This window comes from Eubalaena glacialis, chromosome 7, assembly GCF_028564815.1.
Source record: "Eubalaena glacialis isolate mEubGla1 chromosome 7, mEubGla1.1.hap2.+ XY, whole genome shotgun sequence".
Classification (NCBI taxonomy): domain Eukaryota; kingdom Metazoa; phylum Chordata; class Mammalia; order Artiodactyla; family Balaenidae; genus Eubalaena; species Eubalaena glacialis.
Window position 1 is genome coordinate 44,696,943 of NC_083722.1, and position 23,163 is coordinate 44,720,105.

The following is a 23,163-nucleotide window of genomic DNA, read 5'->3' on the forward strand; positions in this document are numbered from 1 at the left end:
TGAGAAGCACTAGACCAGGCTATTTTACTTTACATCCCTGTAAGCGTAAAGTAAAGGACTGAAGTAAAGCAAAGGATTCTTGTCCAAAGCAATGCAAATGAGTTTTGTCCAGTATCTATCTAATGGACTTAATTTCCACCCTGTAAAAATGATAACCTCAATATTACACATTATCCCCCAAAGAATATTAACCTGTTTTGCATCTATTAGCAGATTCATTTCTGCACTCTTGACTGATTATATATGTCCCTCAGATTCTCCTTTGAATTGATCTTACTATCTGACTGGCTCCCCCATTAATTAATGAGTTGAATAAAACCTTTAATGCATGCTCATTTTATGTTCTAATTTTTTGAAAATTATACTTTAATAGATGCAATATCTTCTCTTACCCTTTTCAGGACATTAAGAATGGTTAGGAATATCCTTCAGCTCCCCATATCATCACTCTTTCCTCTGAGTTCCTCTTTTTTTCCTCTTTTAATAAAGCCGGGATTTTTGTTGTTTTCCTTTCCTTTTTTTTTTTAATTTTAATTTTAATTTTTTTAATTTCTTTTTTTTGGCTGCATTGGGTCTTTGTTGCTGTGCGCGGTCTTTCCTAGTTGCGGCGAGCGGGGGCTACTCTTCGTTGCGGTGCGCAGGCTTCTCATTGCAGTGGCTTCCCTTGTTGCAGAGCACAGGCTCTAGGCACGCGGGTTTCAGTAGTTGTGGCACACAGGCTCAGTAGTTGTGGCTCATGGGCTCTAGAGCACAGGCTCAGTAGTTGTGGCACATGAGTTAAGTTGCTACACGGCATATGGGATCTTCGAACCCGCATCCCCTGCATTGGCAGGTGGATTCTTAACCACTGCACCACCGGGGAAGTCCCTTCTCTCTCCTTTATGTTGGAGGCTTTCTCCAATTTCTGGTGATGCTTAGCTGTCCATTCACACATAGGACTGACGTTTTTGTCAACCAGGGGATTCATGACCAGGAGACTAGGTGGCAGTTGGCCTTTTCATAAGAGACCCACTCATCTCTGTGTCTTCCAGTCCCCTCCTAGGAAGGATAAGCCTGGAGGCCAGCGTCTGGGGTGTGGGAGTTGGATGGGGGTAAAGGGGCAGAAGCCTTATCAGATTTACTCATGCCCACAATTCACTCCCGCCTTCCTCAGTGCCTGTTTTCAAGTCCACAGCCTCTCTGACTCAATTTATTCAGAAAATACACTTCTCGTCCCCTGCGGGAATGAGGAAGAAGGTGTCTGACTGAGTCATGAAGGTGCCTGGTGACCATGTTCCTTGTGGAGACTTTCGACAATTCCTATCTGCAGGCCCCACCTCACTTCCGCCTGCAACAAAGCCTGATGATTCCTACTCCTGACGGGTCCGGGGTGCTGGGAGGGCTGATGGTTGGATTCCCTGTGAACAAGTCCTCTTCTTGGCGAAGTCGTTCACCTTCTCCATTCTCTTTTATCTTCACCTGTTGTGGTTCAAGATTACAAGTGTCTCTCAGGCTCGTCAAACACTGACTTTGTCTCAGTGTCCTGCTGTCCTTGTTGTTTGGAGTGATTTTGCAGGAAGAATCAGATGGTTTTCACTTGCTGTCTTGAAATCAAAAGTCCCGTGTATTCTAACCCACTGAAATACAACTAAAATTTCCTCCTCGCAAAACACACAAGTCCTCTTTATGGCTTAAATTCAGAGCACAAATTCATTCTTCACCCTTCTTAACAATAATGTTATTGTTAATTAAAAATATAAATTAAATTTTAATATTTTAATATTTTAATATTTTCTATCATTACCACTTTTTTCCTGGAATTCACTCTTCTCTTGGTCCCCATGATACCATTCTCCCTGGTTTTCTTCTCTGGTTGCTTCTTCTGTTTGTTTCATCCTGATGACTTTCTCTTCCACCATTGAACCCTCGTGTATACCCTCATATATTATTATGTGGAATATCAGCATAGTATCTGGGATCTCATCCCCTTTTCTCACTCTACAGCCCCGACTAATCTATTCACTCTCAGCTTTAACAACAAGTGACTATGTAATCTCTCTTGCCAACTTTCTCTTTTCCCGGGAATTTCATATTCTAATACCCAAATGCTTCCTAGACATCACTGCTCAGGTCTCCGGCAGGCACTTCAAGATCAACACACAGAAAATCCAACATAGCTCTCCGCCGGACACCACCCTATGCCTCTCATCTTGCTTAATCTCATTTTAGTGAGAAACTCTAGAATCTATTCATTTGCTAAAGCTAGAAACCAAATATATATAGAGAGAGATAAAGATAAAAAAAGAAGAAATATGTATGTATGAGTTATATATATATGATCATCATATATATTATAGATATATAATTTCCTTTTTCCTCACCCCTCATATTATTTGTTACCAAGTTTTATTTATTCTACTCCTTTATAGCTCTCAAATTCATTCCTCTCTTTTCACCTACACTATTACTATCTTAATTCAGGCCCTAATCATTTCTTACTCAGACCAAAGCACCTGTCTCCCTGACTCTAACCCTGTCCCTTCCAATCCAATCGCCACACTGACACCAATCTTTCTAAACTGTAATTCCCATCACAACACATCATCCCACCTTCCTCACTGCCCTTCAGGGACCCTGGAGCCAAAGGATAAAGGCCCGAACTCTGTGGCAGGACAAGCAGGGCCCTTTGTGACCAGACCCACCCAGCTTCACTAGGAACTGCTCCCAGCTCCCTGAAGGGACAGAGCTCTCTCCTTCTCCTGCTCCTTCAAGCACGCAGCTCCTTCTGCTTGGAAGGCTCGTCCCTCTTTCTTCAATTAGTCCCTCCTTACTCAGCTCACCAACCCCTTCTCCCAAGAGGCCTTTGCTGACCTTCTTAGAGCTAAGTGTCTAATACTCTCTTAGAACACCCCTATCCTACTACGTTGTAAAAGCTGTTTGTCCACGTCCACGAGACTCGAAAGTCCTGGAGTTCGGGGCATTATGTCACCTACCCTCCACGTCTCCAGGATCCAATCCATCTGGAACCCTATCCCAAGCCAGGATGTCAATGAGGAAAAGCAGTAAACAGATGCAGCACTGTTATGTGCCAAGTACTCTTTTGAGCACAATGAAAAGATGACGCTCACAGTAACATGTGAAGTTATGGCCGCCCTTCTATAGTTGAGGCATCGAGGCCCAGTGGAGGTAAACGAAGTCACAGCGCCCACAGCCCTTAGCTACAAAGTGCTAAAGCCAGAAGTGAAACTCACACAGCCACGTGGCTCCAGAACACACACTCTCAGCCTCTCCATCAGACTGCTTACACTGCTCAAAAGCTTGTCTTAGCTCAAGCAAAATTAAACTAGGCCCAGCCTGCTGATAAACCAGGTGCTGTTGTAGCATATTATATACAAATGTTCAAACTTTGGTTCCCAGGATGAATAGATGACTTTCAAAAGAGTATCAAGAAAGGTACATTTGGATATATAAACTACAATCTAACTTGGCTATTTGCCACGATAACTGAGCCTATGATTTTCCTTTTCTCCACGCCTCCTTGCCCTGATTTCTCACCTTTCTCTTACTCATGATGACTAAGCAATAACTATTCAGAAAAGAAGGCGATCAGAGGTTCATTATTAAACATTTATTGAAACCCCACAATTCCCTAGGCCTGAGGCTTAGAACACAAAGTCCAGTCTTTTTCTTCTGAGGAGACATCATTCTTCTCATTAGGTTTTTTTTTAATTTTATTGAAGATAGTTGATTTACAATGTTGTGTTAACTTCTGCTGTGTAGCAAAGTGACTCAGTTATACATATATATGTATATATATATATATATTCTTTTTCATATTCTTTTCCATTATGGTTTATCACAAGATATTGTATATAGTTCCCATTCTTCTCATTATTAAAGTCAGAGCAGAGACAAGACTACAATGAAGCAATGGCTTTGTAAAGACAATTTTCGCATGTTTCTAAGAAAGCAGTACTGTCCTGTTTTTCAACTTACTTGGCTCCACAATTAGGGAAAGAGAGATTTTAAAATATCAGCTAATAAGATACTTATACAATGCCTAGCAATATAAAATACTGTCTTACTCAAATTATATATACCTAGGGAAACAAAAAGAACCAGTGAAAATAACTAAGAATTTAAAGCAAACACCAAGTAACTCCCAGAAGAATCAGACAATGCCTGACATCCAAATGACTCATCTTCCCACTCTGCCTCCACCTTCAGACCCATTTTATTTTTATATTAAAAAAAGGAAGCATCCAGGTTTTTAAGATCAGGCCATGGACCACAGAATTCTAAAACTCTCCAGCCATACTCAATTTTTTACTCCTGAGAACAGATAATAACACAACTCAAAAGCAATCAACAATCATATACCTAAACCATGTGATTTTTTTTATTGGTGAAATTTAATTTGTCATCAGTGGAAAAAATCAAGTCTAGTTCACACTTTATTAAATAAATGGGAGGCTAATCTTCTGTTTCACAGAGACCAAAAAACAAAAAGCATCAAACAAAAGGATGGAAAAGGTGCCAACAATGAATGACTTTTCTGACATCTCTTCTTTAAAATTCCCAAGAGCTCAATGGAACCCCACTCGAAAGTATATGTTCAGGTTGAATAGATAATTTTTGTCCTTCTGAACTCTTGGGACAAAGGCTGATGCTCAAAAATGTTTAACCTTCTTGGAACGCAGGAGGAGGAAAGGCTGATAGTGAATTGTCACAACTGATTATAATCATGGTTCAAGGGAAAGGTTACTCTGACAGCTAAAAATAAAAGGAGCTCACTTTCAACACCATGTTGCCTATTTAAAAAGAATTATTTTTCTGCAGTAGCAAGTTGTAAAAATTAATAGCATGAAAGCACACATCCTGTAAGAACTCCATTGCTTCTTAAAGATCCACACTTAGCTGTCCAGTTTAGCAAAAGTAAACAGGTGTGTTTTATTTTTGTTTTGAGGGGGTTTTTTGCATTTGGTAAGGCAGCTAAAAATTATAATCCATTCTCAATTATCCATGCCCATTTCTAATAGGGCTAAATAAAATTCACAGAGTTAATGAGAGTTTCAAGCTGTCTTAAGTAAGCTTGGAACAGAACTGGAAATGTGATCAGCTCATGGCCCTATTTAGCAACAAAGAAGTACAAGTATGAGCAGCAAAATGAAAGCAATAATCTACCTCCAGAAAACCGTCTCCTGAGCAGAGTCACATAATGGAACCTGATGTCAATACTAAAGATTAACTCAAATCGATTAGGCGACTCAATTGCTCACATTTCAGCCCTCATCAAAATTTCATGAGCTCTGTGAGAAGACATAAGTGCAATCTGCTGTGGTAAAGTAATACTGGAATGGAAGAATTCCACTTACTATGAAAAGACTGTAAGACTAGGTATCATTTGAGTTTCAGCAAGACAAAGTCATGCCATGTGATGGCACGCTGCCTTCAGGTCAGTTTTGTTTCAATAATGATTGTTCTCATATTAATAAATCTACAAAGAACCAAAATAGCAATCTTAGGAAAAAATCATCTTTTAGATATTACAATGGAAGAATATGCCTATATAATTGCCCCATCTGTTTTAGAGTAGTTGTTTAAATTTTAAATAATAAGCACATTTTCCCACCATTCACGAACATGGTTTTATAAAATGTTCCAAGTAAAAAGCCAACAAATAAGCAAATAGTCCTTCGTTAAAAGAAAAAAGAAGTAAAAAGCATCAAAAGATAGCCATGGGAATATTGCCCCCTTCTGTCTTTCTAAAAACCTTCTCACAGTAAATATCTGAATATGAAAAAGAATATGTACATATTCTTTGCTGTACACCAGAAACTACCACAACATTGTAAATCAACTATACTTTAAATTTTCTAAGTAAATATCTGAAGTCTGGAAATGATATTTACAAAAATTTAGGCTCACTCTATGGAAAACAAAAGCCAGAAGAGGGACTTGATGAAGCAAAGTGTTGATGATGTAAATTTTAAATAAAGATGTGTTTCTTTTTTTAAAAGGTCTTAAACCTTTCATTATAAAAAATTTCAAGTTTATACAACAATAGAAAAATTTTAAAAACTACCATTTACACACACCCAGCTTCAACAATTACCATCTCCTGGTCAGTGTTGTTTGAATGAGACCCCAACCCACATTTCTCTCCGTCGCCCCTCACTGGATTATTTTGAAGCAAACTCCAGGGATCTTATTATTTCATTGCTAAATACTGTAGTACATATCTCTAAAAGATAATGACTTTTTAACAAAATCACAAAACCATTACCAATGTAAACATTAATATAAATTTCTTAATACCATCAAATATCCAATCAGTCCCCAATTTTCTCAAGAATTCTTTTTACATTTGGTTTGCTCATTGAAACAAGGCTTACACATTACATTTGGTTGGTAGGTCCCTTCAATCTCTTTTAATCTATAGATTACTCCTCCTGCTTTTTATTTCTTACAATTCATTCGTTGAAGAAATTGGAGTGTTTGCCCCAAAGTTCCCCAGAGTCTGTATTTTGCTAACTCTGTCTTCAGTATATCACCTAACACACAGCTCCACCCTATGTTCTGGGTAAGTCTGTAATTAGTACTAGCAGTTTGATCCTAAGTGTTACCTGGTCCTTTCATCAGCAGGCACCTGATGTCTCTCCTGCAGTGTCAGCGACGATCACCGATCACCGTCTAGGTCATTATTCACTTGGATTTGCAAAGTGGTGACATCGAATTCCATCACTCCTTCCCTCCACAACCATTTGATTACCATGTAGAATAACTCTTACAGCAAAGACACCACAATGCTTCTTTCTCTTTATTATTTTCCGGAAAAGTGAGTTGGTTCACTTAGCATTCTCCAAAGGTCAACAATGAGGGTTTGGTTTTTTTTGAAATGTCATACATCACTGATTTTAAATATACTGATGTGATATTCAATCCACTGTGATCATTATTCTTATTGACTAGGCAGTAGGAGCCTCTCCAAGTTTAACTCCTGGTTCTTCTGACAAGACCACAGTAATCTTTGATGCTTCCTTGTCTTCTGGTTTGACAAGATGTGCCTGGCTTTATGAAGTCTGGAAACAGGTACTATTACTTTACATGTATCTTAATGTAATATTAATAAACCACATATTACATACCCTCCTATGGTTCCAAACTTGGTAGCCAGTGTGTATGTTAAAGGAGACTAAGTAAAGAGGTCAGTTTATTGACCATTAAATGTAGAATGGGATCCTGGATGGAAAAAACAAAGGCCAATACTGGAACAACTGGAAAATTTGAACACTGGTACACGTTAGACAACAGTATTGAATCAATGTTAAATTTCCTGAATTTGATAACTGAAATGTAACATATAAGAGAAAGTCCTTGTTCTTAGGTGATACATATTTTAAGTACTTAGGGATGAAGAGTTATAATGTGTGCAACTTCCTCAAATTGTTCCCAAAAATGCGTGTGTGTGTTTATGTGTACAGAGAAATCAAATGGCAAAATGCTTACTGATGATCTAGATGAAGATTATAGTGTTCATAGTTATTACTCTTGAACTTGTAAGTTTGAAATTTCAAAAAATAAAGAGTTGACGATAAAAGGCAAAAAAAAAAAAAAAAAGGTGTGTCGGGCTCATCCTCCCTTTCTCGTTCTAGACCTGGAATCAGCCATTTCTCCAAGGAGCCTGTGATGGCTGCCGAGTGCCCCCAGCCGCCCATCCCTCCATCCCTCTGTCCAGCTGTTGACCCTAATGGCTCACAGCTGCCCCTTCTTCACAGCACTCCCCTGGGCTACCCCAAGCTTCCTCACACCCTCCCTCTCCAGGAGCCCAGAGCCTGTGACTAACTCAGGTGGGGGACAAAAGGCTGGCTTCCAGTTGAGATGAACTCTGTGCATTGGTTCCCTGGAGCCAATGCAGGACCAGGCAGAGCCAGCCCCTGCCAAGCCAGCATCTGACTTTGCCCCCACCCGCCCTGCTTCCCTCGTTCCTCTCCTGACCCGCCCCCTCAATACATCACTTATGCCGCAGCACCTCTCTCAGGCTGTGCCTAAGGAACCTGACCCAAGACATAGCCTGGGTTTGTTTCCATAAGAAAGAGAATTCCCTGGCAGTCCAGTGGTTAGGACTCCGTGCTTCCACTGCAGGGGGCGCAGGTTCAATCCCTGGTCAGGGAACTAAGATCCCGCATGCCACGTGGTATGGCCAAAAAAAAAAAAGAAAAAAAAAAATCTTAAAAATAAATAAATAAAATCCACCAATTAAAAAAAAAAAAGAAATGACACAGGGAATTATAGTCATTATCCTGTAATAACCTACAATGGAGTATAATCTGCAAAAATACTGAATCACTATGCAATACACCTGAAACTCACATAATACTGTAAATCAACTATACTTCAATTTAAAAAATGAATTAATTTTTAAAAAGGAATGACATTAGGATACCATAATACTGTATGGGCATTTCTACTGGATTGGTCACTGTTTCTAGTCCTGTTCAGTGGGCAGAGCCAGGAAATTTTTTTTTTTAATGAAAAAACCTCACTGTGTGTTCAAACTGATATTTCCAATTCAATTGAGGATTACAGGGATTTACTTAACTTTCCTGATTTCACACCTGCATCTCTTCTCTCTCCCAACTGAAAATCCTGGCTCTGAACACCATCAACGTATCTACTTTATTTCTGAAGTTTTTCTGACACAACAACACAAACCGATCACAAAATAACACAATCTTTTGACTTAAAATGCAAATTTACATTGTTTTAGATCAATCTTGCTTATTCCGGAGTATAATATTTTAACTCATGCAAATGTATTACACAATAGCCCTTAAAACCTCAACTAAGACTTTACATTCTAAGGAGTTTCTCTTTTCTAAGAATAATGATATCAACTGTCATTTCATGCATATGAAACAGCATGTCTTGCCATGTGACATTCAATCCACAGTCATGCCTGCACCAGGTATATAAGGACACATCCTCCAATTAGCAAGTGAGTCCTTCCTTAGCATTTGCTACTTGTAATTACCTTGTGCTTCTCACACTCCATGAGCTTTTTATTTAAAATAAGCTAAATGTATCTTCTCTGATGTTCTTATCATTTGGACCCTTATTCTGTGAACCTTTACTGTGATTCTTCTGCCTCCTTGCCTGCAGCTGCTGTTTAAACTCAATTTCTTTTTAATTGCAGTAAAATACACAAAACGTAAAATCTACCATCTTAACCTTTTTAAAGCATACAGTTCGGTATTATTAAGAACATTCACCTTGTTGAGCACCCAATCTCCGAACTCTTTTATTATTTATTTATTTATTTATTTATTGGCCACGCCACGCAGCTTGCGGGATCTTAGTTCCCCACCCAGGGACTGAACCCAGGGTCACGGCAGTGAAAGCAGGCCTAACCACTGGACTGCCAGGGAATTTCCCCCAAACTCTTTTAATCTTGCAAAACTAAAAGGTCATACTCATCAGACAACTCCCCACTCCCTCCTCCCCCACCCCTGGCAACCACCACATTCTACTTCTGTAACAGAGCAGGACCCCATGGGGCCTTCCTGGGACAGGCCTTCCCCCATATCCTCTGCTTTAGCCCCTCTTTGAAGTACCTAGATAATAGTATTTGATGCAAATTTCCTGATTGGTTTTGCAGATGTCAAACCCCACCACCACTACCAAATGGAAGAACTACTTGATGACCATGAGCACATAGTCCCAGGCCTCCTGGAGCCTAAGGACTGATAATGTTAACCCCTGTGACACCACCCTGCTGCCTCACCATCAGCCAATCAGAGAACTGTGCACAAGCTGATCACATACCCTGAGACCCCTCCTCTCCTGGCCCTTAAAAATGCTTTGCCACAACCCTTCGGGGAGCTCAAGGCTTTTCTGGGTAAGCCACCTCATCTCCTTGTATGGCCTTGCAATAAACCTTTCTCTGCTCCAAACTCCGATGTTTCGGCTTGTTTGGCCTCACTGTGCGTTGGGCACAGGAACTTGCGCTAACAATTTCTGTTTCTACGATTTTGCTACTCGAGGAACCTCACAGAGTATTTGTCCTTTTGTGACTATCTTATTTCACTCAGCATAATGTCTTCAAGATCCATCCATGTTGCAACAGGTGTCATGATTTCCTTCCTTATTAAGGCTGAATAATATTCCATTGTATGGGGCTTCCCTGGTGGCGCAGTGGTTGAGAATCTGCCTGCCAATGCAGGGTACACGGGTTCGAGCCCTGGTCTGGGAAGATCCCACATGCTGCGGAGCAACTGGGCCCGTGAGCCACAACTACTGAGCCTGCGCGTCTGGAGCCTGTGCTCCGCAACAAGAGAGGCCGCGACAGTGAGAGGCCCGCGCACCACGATGAAGAGTGGCCCCCGCTCGCCGCAACTAGAGAAAGCCCTCGCACAGAAACGAAGACCCAACACAGCCAAAAATAAATAAATAAATAAAATAAATTAAAAAAAAATATATATATATATTCCATTGTATGGATACATCACATTTTGTTTATAACCATCAATGCACCTTTTGGGGTGCTTCTACCTTTTGGCTAATACAAATAATGCTACTATGAACATGGGTGTACAAACATCTCTTCCCCAGACCCTGCTTTCAATTCTTTTGGGTATATATCCAGAAGTGGAATTGCTGGACCTTACAATTTCTATTTTTAATTTTTGAGGAACTGCCATACTGTTTTCCAGAGCAGCTGCACCATTCCACATTCCCAGGAACAGTACGCAAGAGTATTTAAACCTCATCTTAACATCAGATTAATTTAGGTATCTGATCTTCATCCACCATAGGGATGCTGAGCTGCACGTAGTGGGGGGTCAGTGCTGACAGGTCAAGGATATTCCCCAGCATCAGAGTTAATTAGCTACTTTACCATGTGATAACTGAGCAGAAAGTGTGGAGGCTGAGGCATGGACTTGGTAGTATTAGACCAAAGCGGACTTGCCAATACATTGGTACTCTGGGGTGGCGGTACAGATAATGCAGGCTGTGAGCACACTCTCAAAGGTATACAGCTACTCTTCAGGAATGAGTCAGGATGAAAACATGCATAATTCCTCCAGTCTACTGGAATCCATATTCTTGTCCCTGAAATTTCTCACCCAATTCCCCAAGTGCTCTCGGAGCTGAAGCTCTTCCTAACAGACGGCAGGGACAAGGGACATCTGCTTCCATCTAGACTGATGACCTGGGCCAGTCCTTACTCTCTGAAACTCACTTTTGTCAGATTGGGTTAACAATATAAGCCCCATTCAAGGCACAAATTGCTTGTGCAGATTAAATGAGATCATGAATATGAACACACTTTTCAAAATATGAAGTGTGAAAAAAATGCACAACCTAGGTGTTTTTGGCAAGAACACCACAGGAGTGATGCTCTGTTCTCAGTGCATCTATCAATAGTTGCATGATGCCAGTTTGTTCCATTACAGTGTCATTTATCTCAATCATTTGGATTAAAATGTATTTGCCAGTTTTCTCCATTTCCAAGTTACCGTCTTTCTCTTTGTAATTAAGAAGTAATTTGGAGGGAGATATTTTGAGACTGCGTAAATATCCTATTATTCCCTGAAATTTCTCCTACTAGTTTTTATATCTATTGATAATTGTTGCCTAAATATATAATTTTTCTGATGACTGTCAAATGGTGCTTTTCTAATTTTGCCATTCTTTCCACATGTATTATTTGGCTTTCTAATCTAGGAAGAGTTTTCCCTTCTCTCTCTCTTATTTATTCATTAATTATATTACCATTGACTCACTAATTCTTATTTTATTCAACAGTTTATAATCTTTACTATCATTATTTTATGTTCAAATTTTTCCAGATTTGACCACTGAAAAACCAGCTCCTGTGTCCTTCTGAATGGACTCTACTGTAGTTTAAGCACTGCCTTACTTTCTGGAACAAGAAAAATGTTTAGTAGTAAACTGACAGACCTTAGGCATTTAAAGCAATGCCGATTAACAAAGTACTTGAGAGGCAATAGAGTTTCTTTTTTTTTTTTAACATCTTTATTGGAGTATAATTGCTTTACAATGGTGTGTTAGTTTCTGCTTTATAACAAAGTGGATCAGTTATACATATACATATGTTCCCATATCTCTTCCCTCTTGCATCTCCCTCCCTCCCACCCTCCCTATCCTACCCCTCTAGGTGGTCACAAAGCACAGAGCTGATCTCCCTGTGCTATGCGGTTGCTTCCCACTAGCTATCTATTTTACGTTTGGTAGTGTATATATGTCCATGCCACTCTCTCACTTTGTCACAGCTTACCCTTCCCCCTCCCCATATCTTAATGGAGACTTCAGCCCATGAAGTCAAAAGACTTGGGTTTAACTTTTACCTTAATCCTTTCTAACTGTATAATGTCAGACCAGTTATTAAACTCCTTTAATCCTCATATTAGCTCACAGTTTTTTGGGGTAGAATTTAAAAAAAAAAAAAATGCACAACCTAAAAGTTGAGAGTTATGTTATATTCGGCAGACAAAACTGAGGACTTAATCCAGCGACACAGCCTCTCAGCTAGCTCTGAGGGACGGCTCCAAAGAGGCAAGGTGGGGGGAGCCAGGATATACAGGAGTTTTTGTAACAAAGACCAGGTAGTCAGAACATCAAAAGATTATTGTTAATAAAGAACACCAGACATCTCAAGTTAAGGAATTTAGCACTTTTCTATGTATGGGAAGAGCCTATGTCTGGGCTCATTGAAATCTTCCTTTGATATGTACCTCAGCTATCTGGGGCCAGTATCCTGTGCTTTCTCATCCTGAGTCCCTTTGGGGGGTGCACAATGAGGGGAGACTGCAGTGACTGACTGCTAGATGGCAGGCATTCTTTGTTTCCATCCTGAGTTCCCCCAGGTCTCACCTTGGGGTGGCTGTAATGTGATGGCTTGATGGCTGCAACATCTTTTGCTTACTAATACGGCAGGCGGCATTTTTCATTCACAAGTGTTACTGCAAAGCAGTAGTTTTCCTGAAACATCACTGTCATTTCCAGAACTGACCACTTTTCTCCCAAGGCACAAACTAAATTCTGTTTGGATATGTTCGATTGTTCAGTTTCCACAGTTTGATTTTTCTGAACCACACTCATCACCTCACAATTGGGAACAAAAAAAAAAAAAGAGGCACTATTGAGAGAAATCAGATGGATTCTTGCCACTCACCAGGAGGGGGCTGAGAGGAGCACAACAGTGATATTTGGGAAAACTGAGAATTAGGTCTAGGAGAAAAGGTCCAGAGAGATGGAACCATGAGCCCAGAAAAGAAGCAGCTCTTTGATTCTCAAGTACAATGAACTGGCTACGAATACAAGCCATCAGACAAGGGGAGACCTCATCATTGAAAGCACTGGACGAAGGGGAGTGAGGCAAGCTCTAGATCTTTCACAGTACCTCTTCACAGATGGTACAATAGGAAATGGTTTTAAGTTGTAACCCACAGGATTTAGGCAAAGGTCAAGGAGTCACCCCAGGCAAACACGGCTGTTAAACATCAAACAGAATTCCAAGGGAAGCGCTAACTGTGTCCTTTAAAATAAAGAAATTGATACCCATCTTCTCGGAACAATTTAACATTCTGGTTAGGTTAGAAATAAAGGCTGTTCTGGTTAGAAGTAAAGTAATAAACTAGACCATCTCTAAAGGAGTTATCTTTTCAGCTCTTTTATCCACCCCGTCCATGGAAACTTTGAAGGCACAAATGGCTATCTAAAAATTTTCTGGAAAAAAAAAAACAAAAAGACTAAAGCGTGCCTGGAGACCATGCTCCACAGCAGGAGAGGTCACCGCGGTGAGGGGCCCGCAGGCCGCAGCCAGGGGTGGCCCCCGCTCGCCGCAGCTGGAGGGAGCCCGTGCGCAGCAATGAAGACCCAACGCAGCCAAAAATAAAAAGACAAAAAATTAATTAATTAATTAATAAAATTTTTTTCTGTAAGTTTTGTTTGCTTGGAGCTTAAAGAATTTAAGGTTTTCAAGACAACAGGTGATGCTGAGTACAAGAAAGACAAAAAGAATGGCAACAGGCCTTGCTGCAGTCAAATGCTGGCTTCGAAAAGAATCATCAGTTAGAAGAATGTGTTTATTTTTCTCCAAGCAGAGTACATGAACCCCTTCACCAAGTTCATTTTGGTTTCATGAGTTGTTTGAGAAACTAAACTCTATCTACATTGGCACCATTCATTTAATATAGACCACGTACCCTGCATGCTCCTGTGCACCAATTATTCTTATACCTACTGATAGCAATTTTATAATAAATGAAACCTTTGGTAATGTCCTGTAAGGGAGGTGTAGCAATGAGCAAAGACTCAGTAAGCTGAATGGACATTATTCCACAAAATCCTTCTGAAGCAGTTAGCAAAAGAAATTTGACTTTATTCATTCAGTTCATTCTCTAGAACTCCAAAGGGAAAAGGAAACAAACATTTCCTTTAGGAGCTTTGTATTCGCCAATTAATTAACCCAAAGGAAGGTGTGAGCTGTAAGCAAGCCTTCCCCAGAAAGGGAAGTGTCCCAAGGTTATGCAAATAAAGCCGCATGGGGTTACACACTGGAAAAGGAAAGGGAAAGGGAAAGGGAAGACCACTTAACAACCTAAGCAGGAAAGGGACAGAGAAACATCCTACATTCTCAACAAGATCAAGGATGTCTGGCTAGTCTTTTCTACACAGCAGCAGGCTCCCGACTACAAAGATGACCTGAAACCTGTTAATATTAATTTAAAACAAAGAAAAACTATGCAAAAGGGACTTCCATCGTGGTCCAGTGGGTAAGACTCCGCACTCCCAACGCAGGGGGCCTGGGTTTGATCCCCGGTCGGGGAACTAGATCCCACATGCCGCAACTAATGATCCCGCGTGCCGCAACTAAGATCTGGCACAGCCAAATAAATAAATAAATAAATTTTTTAAAAAAAAAAAAACTATGCAACGTTCCAAAGTATCTTGCAGCCTTACAAGGACCTAAGCTGCAAAGAGAAAAACAAAAAATTTCCCCAAGACTCGAAAACAAAATCCAACAACAGAAGGAAAAGGAAGGTGAGGTCAAGGAAGTGGTCTAGTAGGAGAAAGGGCAAGGCTGGGAAGGAGTAATCCATTTGCATGGGAAATCCTTTCCTGCTGCTCTTTAAAGTTTCCACCTGAGATACTGCCTTTTCCTGGCCGAAGACGAACATCCTTCAGTGAAAGTCAAGAGCCCTGAACCCACCTCTGCCTAAGGCACCTGTAATTTTTTTTCCTTTTTCTTTCATTCTTTTTTTTTTTTTTTTGGTGTATTCAAGGGTTTGTTTTTCTGTGTCACTGAAAACAACAGATGTATTCAGCTGTGTAGACTTTTTTGAATTGTGTTTTCCCCTACCCCCACCCCCTACCTCTGGCAACCACCAATCTGCTCTCTGCGTCCGTCCTTCTGAAGGAAGGCGTCAGAAGTTTTAGGGAACCTCCGTCCTCTTCCTAACCTCTTGGCTCTGGAGGACCCCAACTGAGCCCCCAACGCCCTTCTCTATCAGTATTCACTTCCTGGGTTATCCTGATCAGTCTCCTGGATTTGATAATATCCGTGTACTAACAACCCCATGAAATCCGGACCCTAGGAAATCTAGTAGATATTTCAGACTTAACATATCCAAACTGGAAATTTGATTTCCACCCCTCAGGCCACACCAGCTTCTTCCCCAGTGTTCACCTTTCAGAAAGCAGGACCACCAATCGTCTGCGTTAAGCCTGCCTGTCCTCCAACCTGAGTCAGAAGTACCAGGCTCAAGACATGGAAACAACCTAAGTGTCCACTGACAGATAAATGGATAAAGAAGATGTGGTACATAGATGCAATGGAATATTAGCCATAAAAAAGAATGAAATAATGCCATTTGCAGCAACACGGATGGACCGAGAGATTATCATAAGTGACGTAAGTCAGAGAAAGACAAATATATGATATCACTTCTATGTGGAATCTAAAATATGACACAAATGAACCTATCTACAAAACAGAAACAGACTCACAGACATAGAGAACAGACGTGTGGTTGTCAAGGGGGAGGGTGGTGGGAGAGGGAAGGATTGGGAGTTTGGGATTAGCAAATGCAAACTATTATATAAGGATGGATAAACAACAAGGTCCTACTGTATAGCCCAGGGAACTATATGCAATATCCTGTGATAAACCAGAGTGGAAAAGAATATGAAAAAGAATATATATATATTTGTGTAACTGAATCACTTTGCTGTACAGCAGAAATTAACACAACATTAAATCAACTACATTTCAATAAAATTTTTTTTAAAATGTATCAGGCTTGATAATCCAGTTACTTGGGGCAGGAGCCCCAGAGTGAAGGACAGAAGCTCGTGGGCCTCGGTTTTGCTAGCATGGGGAGAGGGCTACCCCTTGGCCAGTACCTGGGGGCGCTGGCAGTTTTTAATCAGATAGTCCTTCACCTCTATGAGCTAGTGTCAGAGACTCTAAGTCCAGGAAATGCAAGCGATGGAGTTGAAATGTGCACAAAACTTGAATCAGTGAAACGTAACAGGGACAGAGTCAGGGTGCCTGGTTATTTTCAGGTGCTCTAAAGTTTTGATTTCCCCTTTTCGTTCTACATTAACAGGCTCAAGTGAGGGCACTAGGTAGAAAGACTCTTGCTGCCTCCCAGGTCCTCTGCCCTAGGAGGAGAGGCTGAACGAAAAGCATGGCAAGAGTGAGGTTTGGGGCTTATCTATGCTTTCCAGTACCATTTAAAAATAGGTTTTGATTGATGCGAAAGTTAAAAAACTTCTATGCAGCTAGGAAACCTGAGACTCAAACTGATGAAAGTACTTTAGGAGGGTTCATTAGGATAAACCTCTAGCCCTAGAAACATGATCATTTGAATCTATTCCAACTGCTCCGGTCGGAACACTTGGGTTTATATCTTCGTTCCATCATCCACCAGCTGTGTGACCTTGACAGGTTTCCTCCTCCGGAGAGTGAGCACCTGCCCCAGAGAACTGCTGGGAAGATGAAAGGGGAGAAAACGGGGAAGCACAGCGACACCTGCTGCCTGTGGGCTGCCGAGGTAGCGAGCGTGCAGTGACGTGAGCGCTCCGGTGATGGCGGTGATGGTGATGTTTCAAGCTCTAGGATTCAGACCCAAATGCAATGTCAAAATACTAAAGAACCAAGGGAGATGTGGATCTAATTATCTTTTCTGCTCCAAGGTGGTAAAAATTCCTAAATGTTCCAGTGACATGTCTCAATATATAGGATAAGTCCCAAGACCTAAGAGAGAAAATCAGGATAAATGTTTGGCTTACTCACTCTTAGAAACATCTCATTTTTCAAAAGAGGGGGAAAGAAAACACATATATTACTAATTATGTTTATATTAGTGATCTCCGTTACTAATTCTTATAGCCACGTTGGAGTATAAATGATGAATTCAGAAAAAGTAAATAGGTTGGAGCAGCGGAGATGCTAAAGTATAATGCATTCCATGTGGCTCGGGGCCCGCTTCCTGGCTGAAAGTGCACGGTCACAGCTTCTGAGTCATCTCCTTCACTGCTACGTCCTGTGTCAGTCTTTTGACTCGTGGGCCTGTTTCTTACTCAGACTGCCGCTAGAAACGCCTGGGGTGCTTCACATAAAGTCATTCAAATAATCCTGAGTCACCACAGCTGATTTATTTTTATTTCATCTCCAGGCCACCATCAGAGTTGACACTGACTCGTCCCGCCCCCCTCCCTCCCATTGTGTAAGCTGGAAAAGGCACAGGTTCCGGGCTCATGTGCTGGCCCTACTGGCTGCACCTAACCAAACCCAGAAGAGGACCCAAGGCCGGCGCTCAAGTCCACCTACAGCATGAAAACAGGGAAATGTCAGCAGAGGCTGAGCCGGAATCACATGACATACGAAGCCAACAGCCTCCTGCTACCAACTCTGACAATTTCCAGTCTACAAAACGACGACCCCTAGGAGAAGCACACAGATGGAGGAAGTGAGCTTTACCCGCCCCAAAGAAGCTCCTGGAATGTTTTTATTGCCCCTAGCAACAAGGCAGCCTCCACTGCTATTTCCTGTCCTCTAATCCTGCTCCCTTCCAAATGATCCTTCCGAAGAAGAGAGGGCAAAGGCCTTCCTGAGGGCAAAGGCCTTCCTCAGCAGTGACCACCAGGTGCCGGCAGAGAGCTACAGGCAATGTCCCAATCCATAGTCCTAATCACCGGACACCCAGACCTCTGTAGTAGCTACTGACCCCGCCCTATCCTGCTCCCCTCTGACCCACCCTGCTCAGGTTTAATTCCTAAAATCCTGCTATGATGATGCTACTCATCTCTTCCAGTGTCTCCATGAAGCACAGAAAATGAAGTTTAAACACAGTGGTATTCCGGCCCCATCTCTTTTTCCGGCTTTATCTTGTACGTTTCTCATAATCCCCCACATCCAGCCAAACAGTTCTCAGCACTTCTGCTTACTCTACTTCCCAGAGCTGACATCTGCTGCCTCTCCAATTCCTACCCATAATTAAGCCCAACTCAATCTCGTCTCTTCCGTGAAGTAGTTACCCCCTAACCACCTTATTTGGGGGGTAAAAGAAAAAACCTCTCCATTCTCTGAATTCCTATAGTGCCTAACCTACACGTCATGTATAAATATCATTCATTCATTTGTTCAATAAAATGCATCAGATGTCATATGCCAGGAAATATGTTAGGCCAGACGATATGGCCCCCAAGGAAGTCAAGGTCTGGGGGGGAAGGAGAGGAAGGAATTACCATGTACTGAGTGTTTATGCCAAGCAGCCCATCTAATTCCACCTGTCAGTTCATCCTCACCCCTCAGTGAGGTCGCCGTTGCTATTATCACTTCACAGTAAGAAAGCTGAGTCTCGAGGAGTTGAACAGCTCGGCAGAGATGACCACGTATGTTTTTTACTTGCCAGGGTCCCTGTCTGTCCCTGTCTGTCACCATCCCTGGTGACTCTGCCCTGTCCTCGGGGTGCTGATCTCTGGAACCCGCATCACCCACACTCCCCAGCCCTCTGGTGTCCTGTTGGGTCGGGTTGATGGAAAAGCAGGAGCTGAGAAGGCAGCACATCTGCTCCCCCTGCCCCCTTCCTGACTCACTGGGTTCTGGCCGGGCTGCACGCCTCGGCCACAGCTCCTGGGGGAGGCTGCTTCCTTGGCTCCAGCCCTCTGACCAGGACCCAGCAAGGCCCCTGCCGTCTGCCACCCCTGCAGGCGAGGGGTGGAAGGTAGGTAGGTAAGTAGGTAGGTAGGTTCCACCTGAAGGCTGCTGGAGCATCTCAGCCCTGCCCATGCTTCTGGAAACATTCTTTCCATTAAACTCTTATGGTGCCAGCTGTTTCCTGCCGGATACATAGAGCGGGAGTCGAACCCATGTCCGTCTCACTACTGAGCCTGCCTTTTTCACTTGAGTAACTGCGCTGCTGGAGAGCTGTACAAAGGGCCGAGGACCAAAGCAGAATGCACCTCACTCTGATGGGAAGGATCAGAAAAGACTTTCCTGAACAAGCCGTCTGATCACGAGTCAGAGTTCAGAGGTGAACTGGAATTCTCCAGGCAAACAGAGAGCGAGGACAGGTGTTCCAGGGCAGAGTCACCAGGCATGGGGACTATGTCTTGTGACCAAGGCAGTTAGGTACAGTGCTCAGGAGGGAACGAGGCGGGGTGGAGGGTTCCTAAACTTGGATGATGATCACGTACTTCTCCATCCACATGGGGAGATTAGAAGAAAGAATTAGCTAGATTCTGAGCAGGAGAACCAATGTGCCTATTCCCTACCTTCAACAGAGCCCCGTCACCGAAGAGAAACCCAACGATTCAGCATAATATATCCCTTAATGACCCTGGTCTCATCTACCAGCACCACCTCGAGCTGACCCCCGAGCCTGCCACGCCGTCACGCCTCTGTGCTCTTGTACACGTTCTCCTCGTCAGAGACGCCTCCCTCCACTTCCCACCAGATCAACCCCTCCTCTTCCAGGACGCGCCTCAGGCGTCTGCTTCTCTGCAAGTATTTCTGGCCTTGCGCCACGTTCCCTAGTGCCGGGTGCACAGTCCACGGCAGCACTTCCCTAACACAGGCCTGCACTCCGTTTACTCGTGTGCGTGTCTGTCCATGGACTCAGCTGTGAGGTGCTGGGCAGCAGGAAGGCAGAAGGTTGCAGAGGAAGTGCGGGGGCCCTGGAGGCCGCCGCCTAGACCCAAACCCTAGACTCTGCCCCCAAACAACTGGGTCAACTTAGGCAAGTTATTTACCTCTCTGGGCCTCAGTTTCATCATTCAGAAGATGAATAATTCCAGTTACACAAGTAAACCCTCAATAACTGTTAGTTATTAATACATACCTGTGCATCTCTTATTCCCTGTATAAAAAAGCTTACGTTTGTTGAATGAATAAATTTTCCTACAATTTCCTGTTGCTCCACGTAGATACCAAATTCTACTCAGCCTTTGTTTTATTCAATCATGAAAGGAAGGCTCTCATCTCTAAGTATGTGCTTATTTTACCATTGGCTAAACAGGACCTTTTCTGTAAAGGAATTCAGCTTCTTGCCATTGTCACTGGCCTGGTAGCAAACTCCACATGTGTCTGCTACACAGTTACCCCATAGAAGGGCAGGTCTGTTTATATAATTTACAGAGACATATTATCACGTCAAATCTTGCTGGCTCCCCTCAGCTGGCATGAGTCACGACAATCATGGGCTCTCCACAGCGCAGGAGGGACTCATAGGGAAACTTTCTTTAATGCTGAAGCAATGCAAGATTACTGCAGTCATGAAATACTCCTTGAAAGTTTTTAAAATGTCAGTGTCTAAGCCCCAAATCCTTAACTGTCACAGCCCCGGCAACAAGTCCCTGTGTAAGAGCCCCAACCAAGACAGAAGATCAGAGCACACGGAACAGCGTGCTCAGGAGATGAGCAGGGGTGAAGACCAGGTGGGCACCAAGCTTCCCAGGTAACTGTTCAGGTAACTTCCCTGGTAACTGTCCAGGTAAGGCAGCTCGGCCGACAGAGACCCAGGGCACTTGCTAGAAGAGGACAGCAGTGCCGCCTGGGAGCAACATAAAAGCCACCCGGAGGGGCCAGCTCCCTCAGCATCACCCGGAGGACAGCTGCAGATGAGGGGGTCAGCCCCTCCCTCCACGCCTCCCCATCCCGATGCTGCTTTGTTGTCACCCCCCTCCACCAGCTCAGCTCTCACCACTGCAGGCCTCAGCTGGGTAACGCCATGGCCCCATCCGGGCTCTAGACCCCACTCTCATGTGGTCAGGATTCACCAGTTTTCAATCCCCCCGCCCACCGCTGACCAGCGCTTCCTGGGAAACCACATTCCTCGCTGGCACTCACGTGAGTTCCCGACGACTTGCTGGGACAATAAGAGAATAACCGAATTACTTAAAGTCAATCTGATCATTTTTGAAGACTAAGAGAAGGACCACCCCATGTGACAACGTATTTAATATTCTTTGAAAAGACAATTCCCTACTTACAGGTCTTCTGGTGGAAGCGCCTTGGACGGAGTGGTAGAATTCTGGCTGGACGCGGCTGCTTTTCTTGATTCTTCGTTTCCTCACTGAAATCTCCTGCTCGCTCTGGCGGTGAACCTCCACGGCAGGCTTGGCTTCTTCCAGCCGGGCAGCTGCAGCCGCTGCGGCCCGTCTCCTAAGGTGCCGAGGGCTGGCTCGGAATCCCTGGGGCAGGAAACACAAGCGAACAGATGCAGATTGGTCCTGAGTCAGTTGGGCAGTTCTCTGGGGCTACTTGTACAGAGACGTCCAAAGACACCAGCTCTGTGAGCTCTTTGACCACCCAAAGTGAGCTCAAAGTGTAGCAAGGCTTGTGTGTCCTGCAAAGCATCTCGTGTTCCGGGACCCAGAGTTACGCTACCTTAAGAGATGTTTTAATCCAGAAATGCTAGTTTAAAAAAAAGTAGGCGGGCATACTGCTTTACTTATGTGGATATAAGTCAGACTAAGTGTGAAGAAGGGGGGCTCCAGGTGGGCGTGAGGATGGTACAGGGAAAGGGATGCTCTGCTTCCCTGGAAGTGGACTGTGCAGGAAGGAAGGCAGGAATGCAAGGCATCATCATGAAACACCTTAAAGAGAGGGTCTAACACCAAATGGCGGCAGGACAGTGCAGCAAACGGTATGGGTCTGGGGGGTCAGATGAGCTTGGGTCTAAATGCTGACCTGTTCATTATAGCTACACATTTATTAAACATTGATGATCTAATTTTTCCAGCCTAAGAAATGGATAACATTCTCCTCACAGGGTTTTTAGGTTTTAAATAACGTAACACGTAAAAGCAAACGTAAGCAGATACTATGCTTAGACGTAAAATTATAAGCATAGTATCTGGCAGATACCAGGTGCTCAATGAAATGTTAACTTTCCTTCTTTTTTACAGTATGGTGAGTATAAGGACAACTCGCTGGGCAAGGAAACAAGTTCAGCTGTGCATCTGGGAACATGCACACGGTTTTGGAAAATACCAAAGAATTCCATAAAACAACCTCTGTCCTGGAGTAGCTGACGATTTGCTTCAGAGCAGAAGTCTGCTGCAGAGTACACGAGCAGACTGGGATGGGCGATGCGGGGTCGGGGCAGTGGAGGGCGCGAGGTACAGACAGACCCTACAGGAGGAATCAATTGATGAAGCTGAGCTCAGCGGACCAGTGGAATGTGGAGAAGGGATACAATTTATGTTCCAGGCAAGGGAACAACATAAGGCAAGAATGAAGAAGTAAAGTGATGGATGGATGGATGGATGGATGGATGGAATGTTTATGTAGCAAAAAGAAACATTGTTCGATGATGTGCACACCCACATGCAGGGGAGCTCACAAAGGAACAAGGGGAGAGCCTGCGGTCTGATGATGGGGCCCTAGACACCAGGCTGAGGATGAAGGAGAAAAAGACAGAAGTTCCAGGTGAGCCGCAAAGTCAAAGGAGGGCGGAGGTCAACAGAAATCAACAAGGGAGGAAATGCAAATGGATTTGGCAAAACTGAGGTCACAGTTTGGGCACTTTCTTCTTACCCCAAACACATGAGCCTGTTTCCACGTCTCCTCTGTGTGCAGGCCTGGAGGGAAGATGTTCCTGAACCCCAGACAGGCCCAGAACATGCCCAGACTCCCATGTAACCCCA

General features: G+C 43.2%; 1 protein-coding gene across 1 annotated transcript in view; it reads right to left on the minus strand.

The window, feature by feature from the left end:
- LOC133095287 (dystonin-like) overlaps window positions 1-23,163 on the minus strand; it is a 497,948-nt gene that overhangs the window by 426,506 nt on the left and 48,279 nt on the right. The window contains 1 exon segment of the mRNA XM_061196431.1: window positions 21,505-21,705. Within this exon segment, the coding sequence (XP_061052414.1) occupies window positions 21,505-21,705 (201 nt within the window).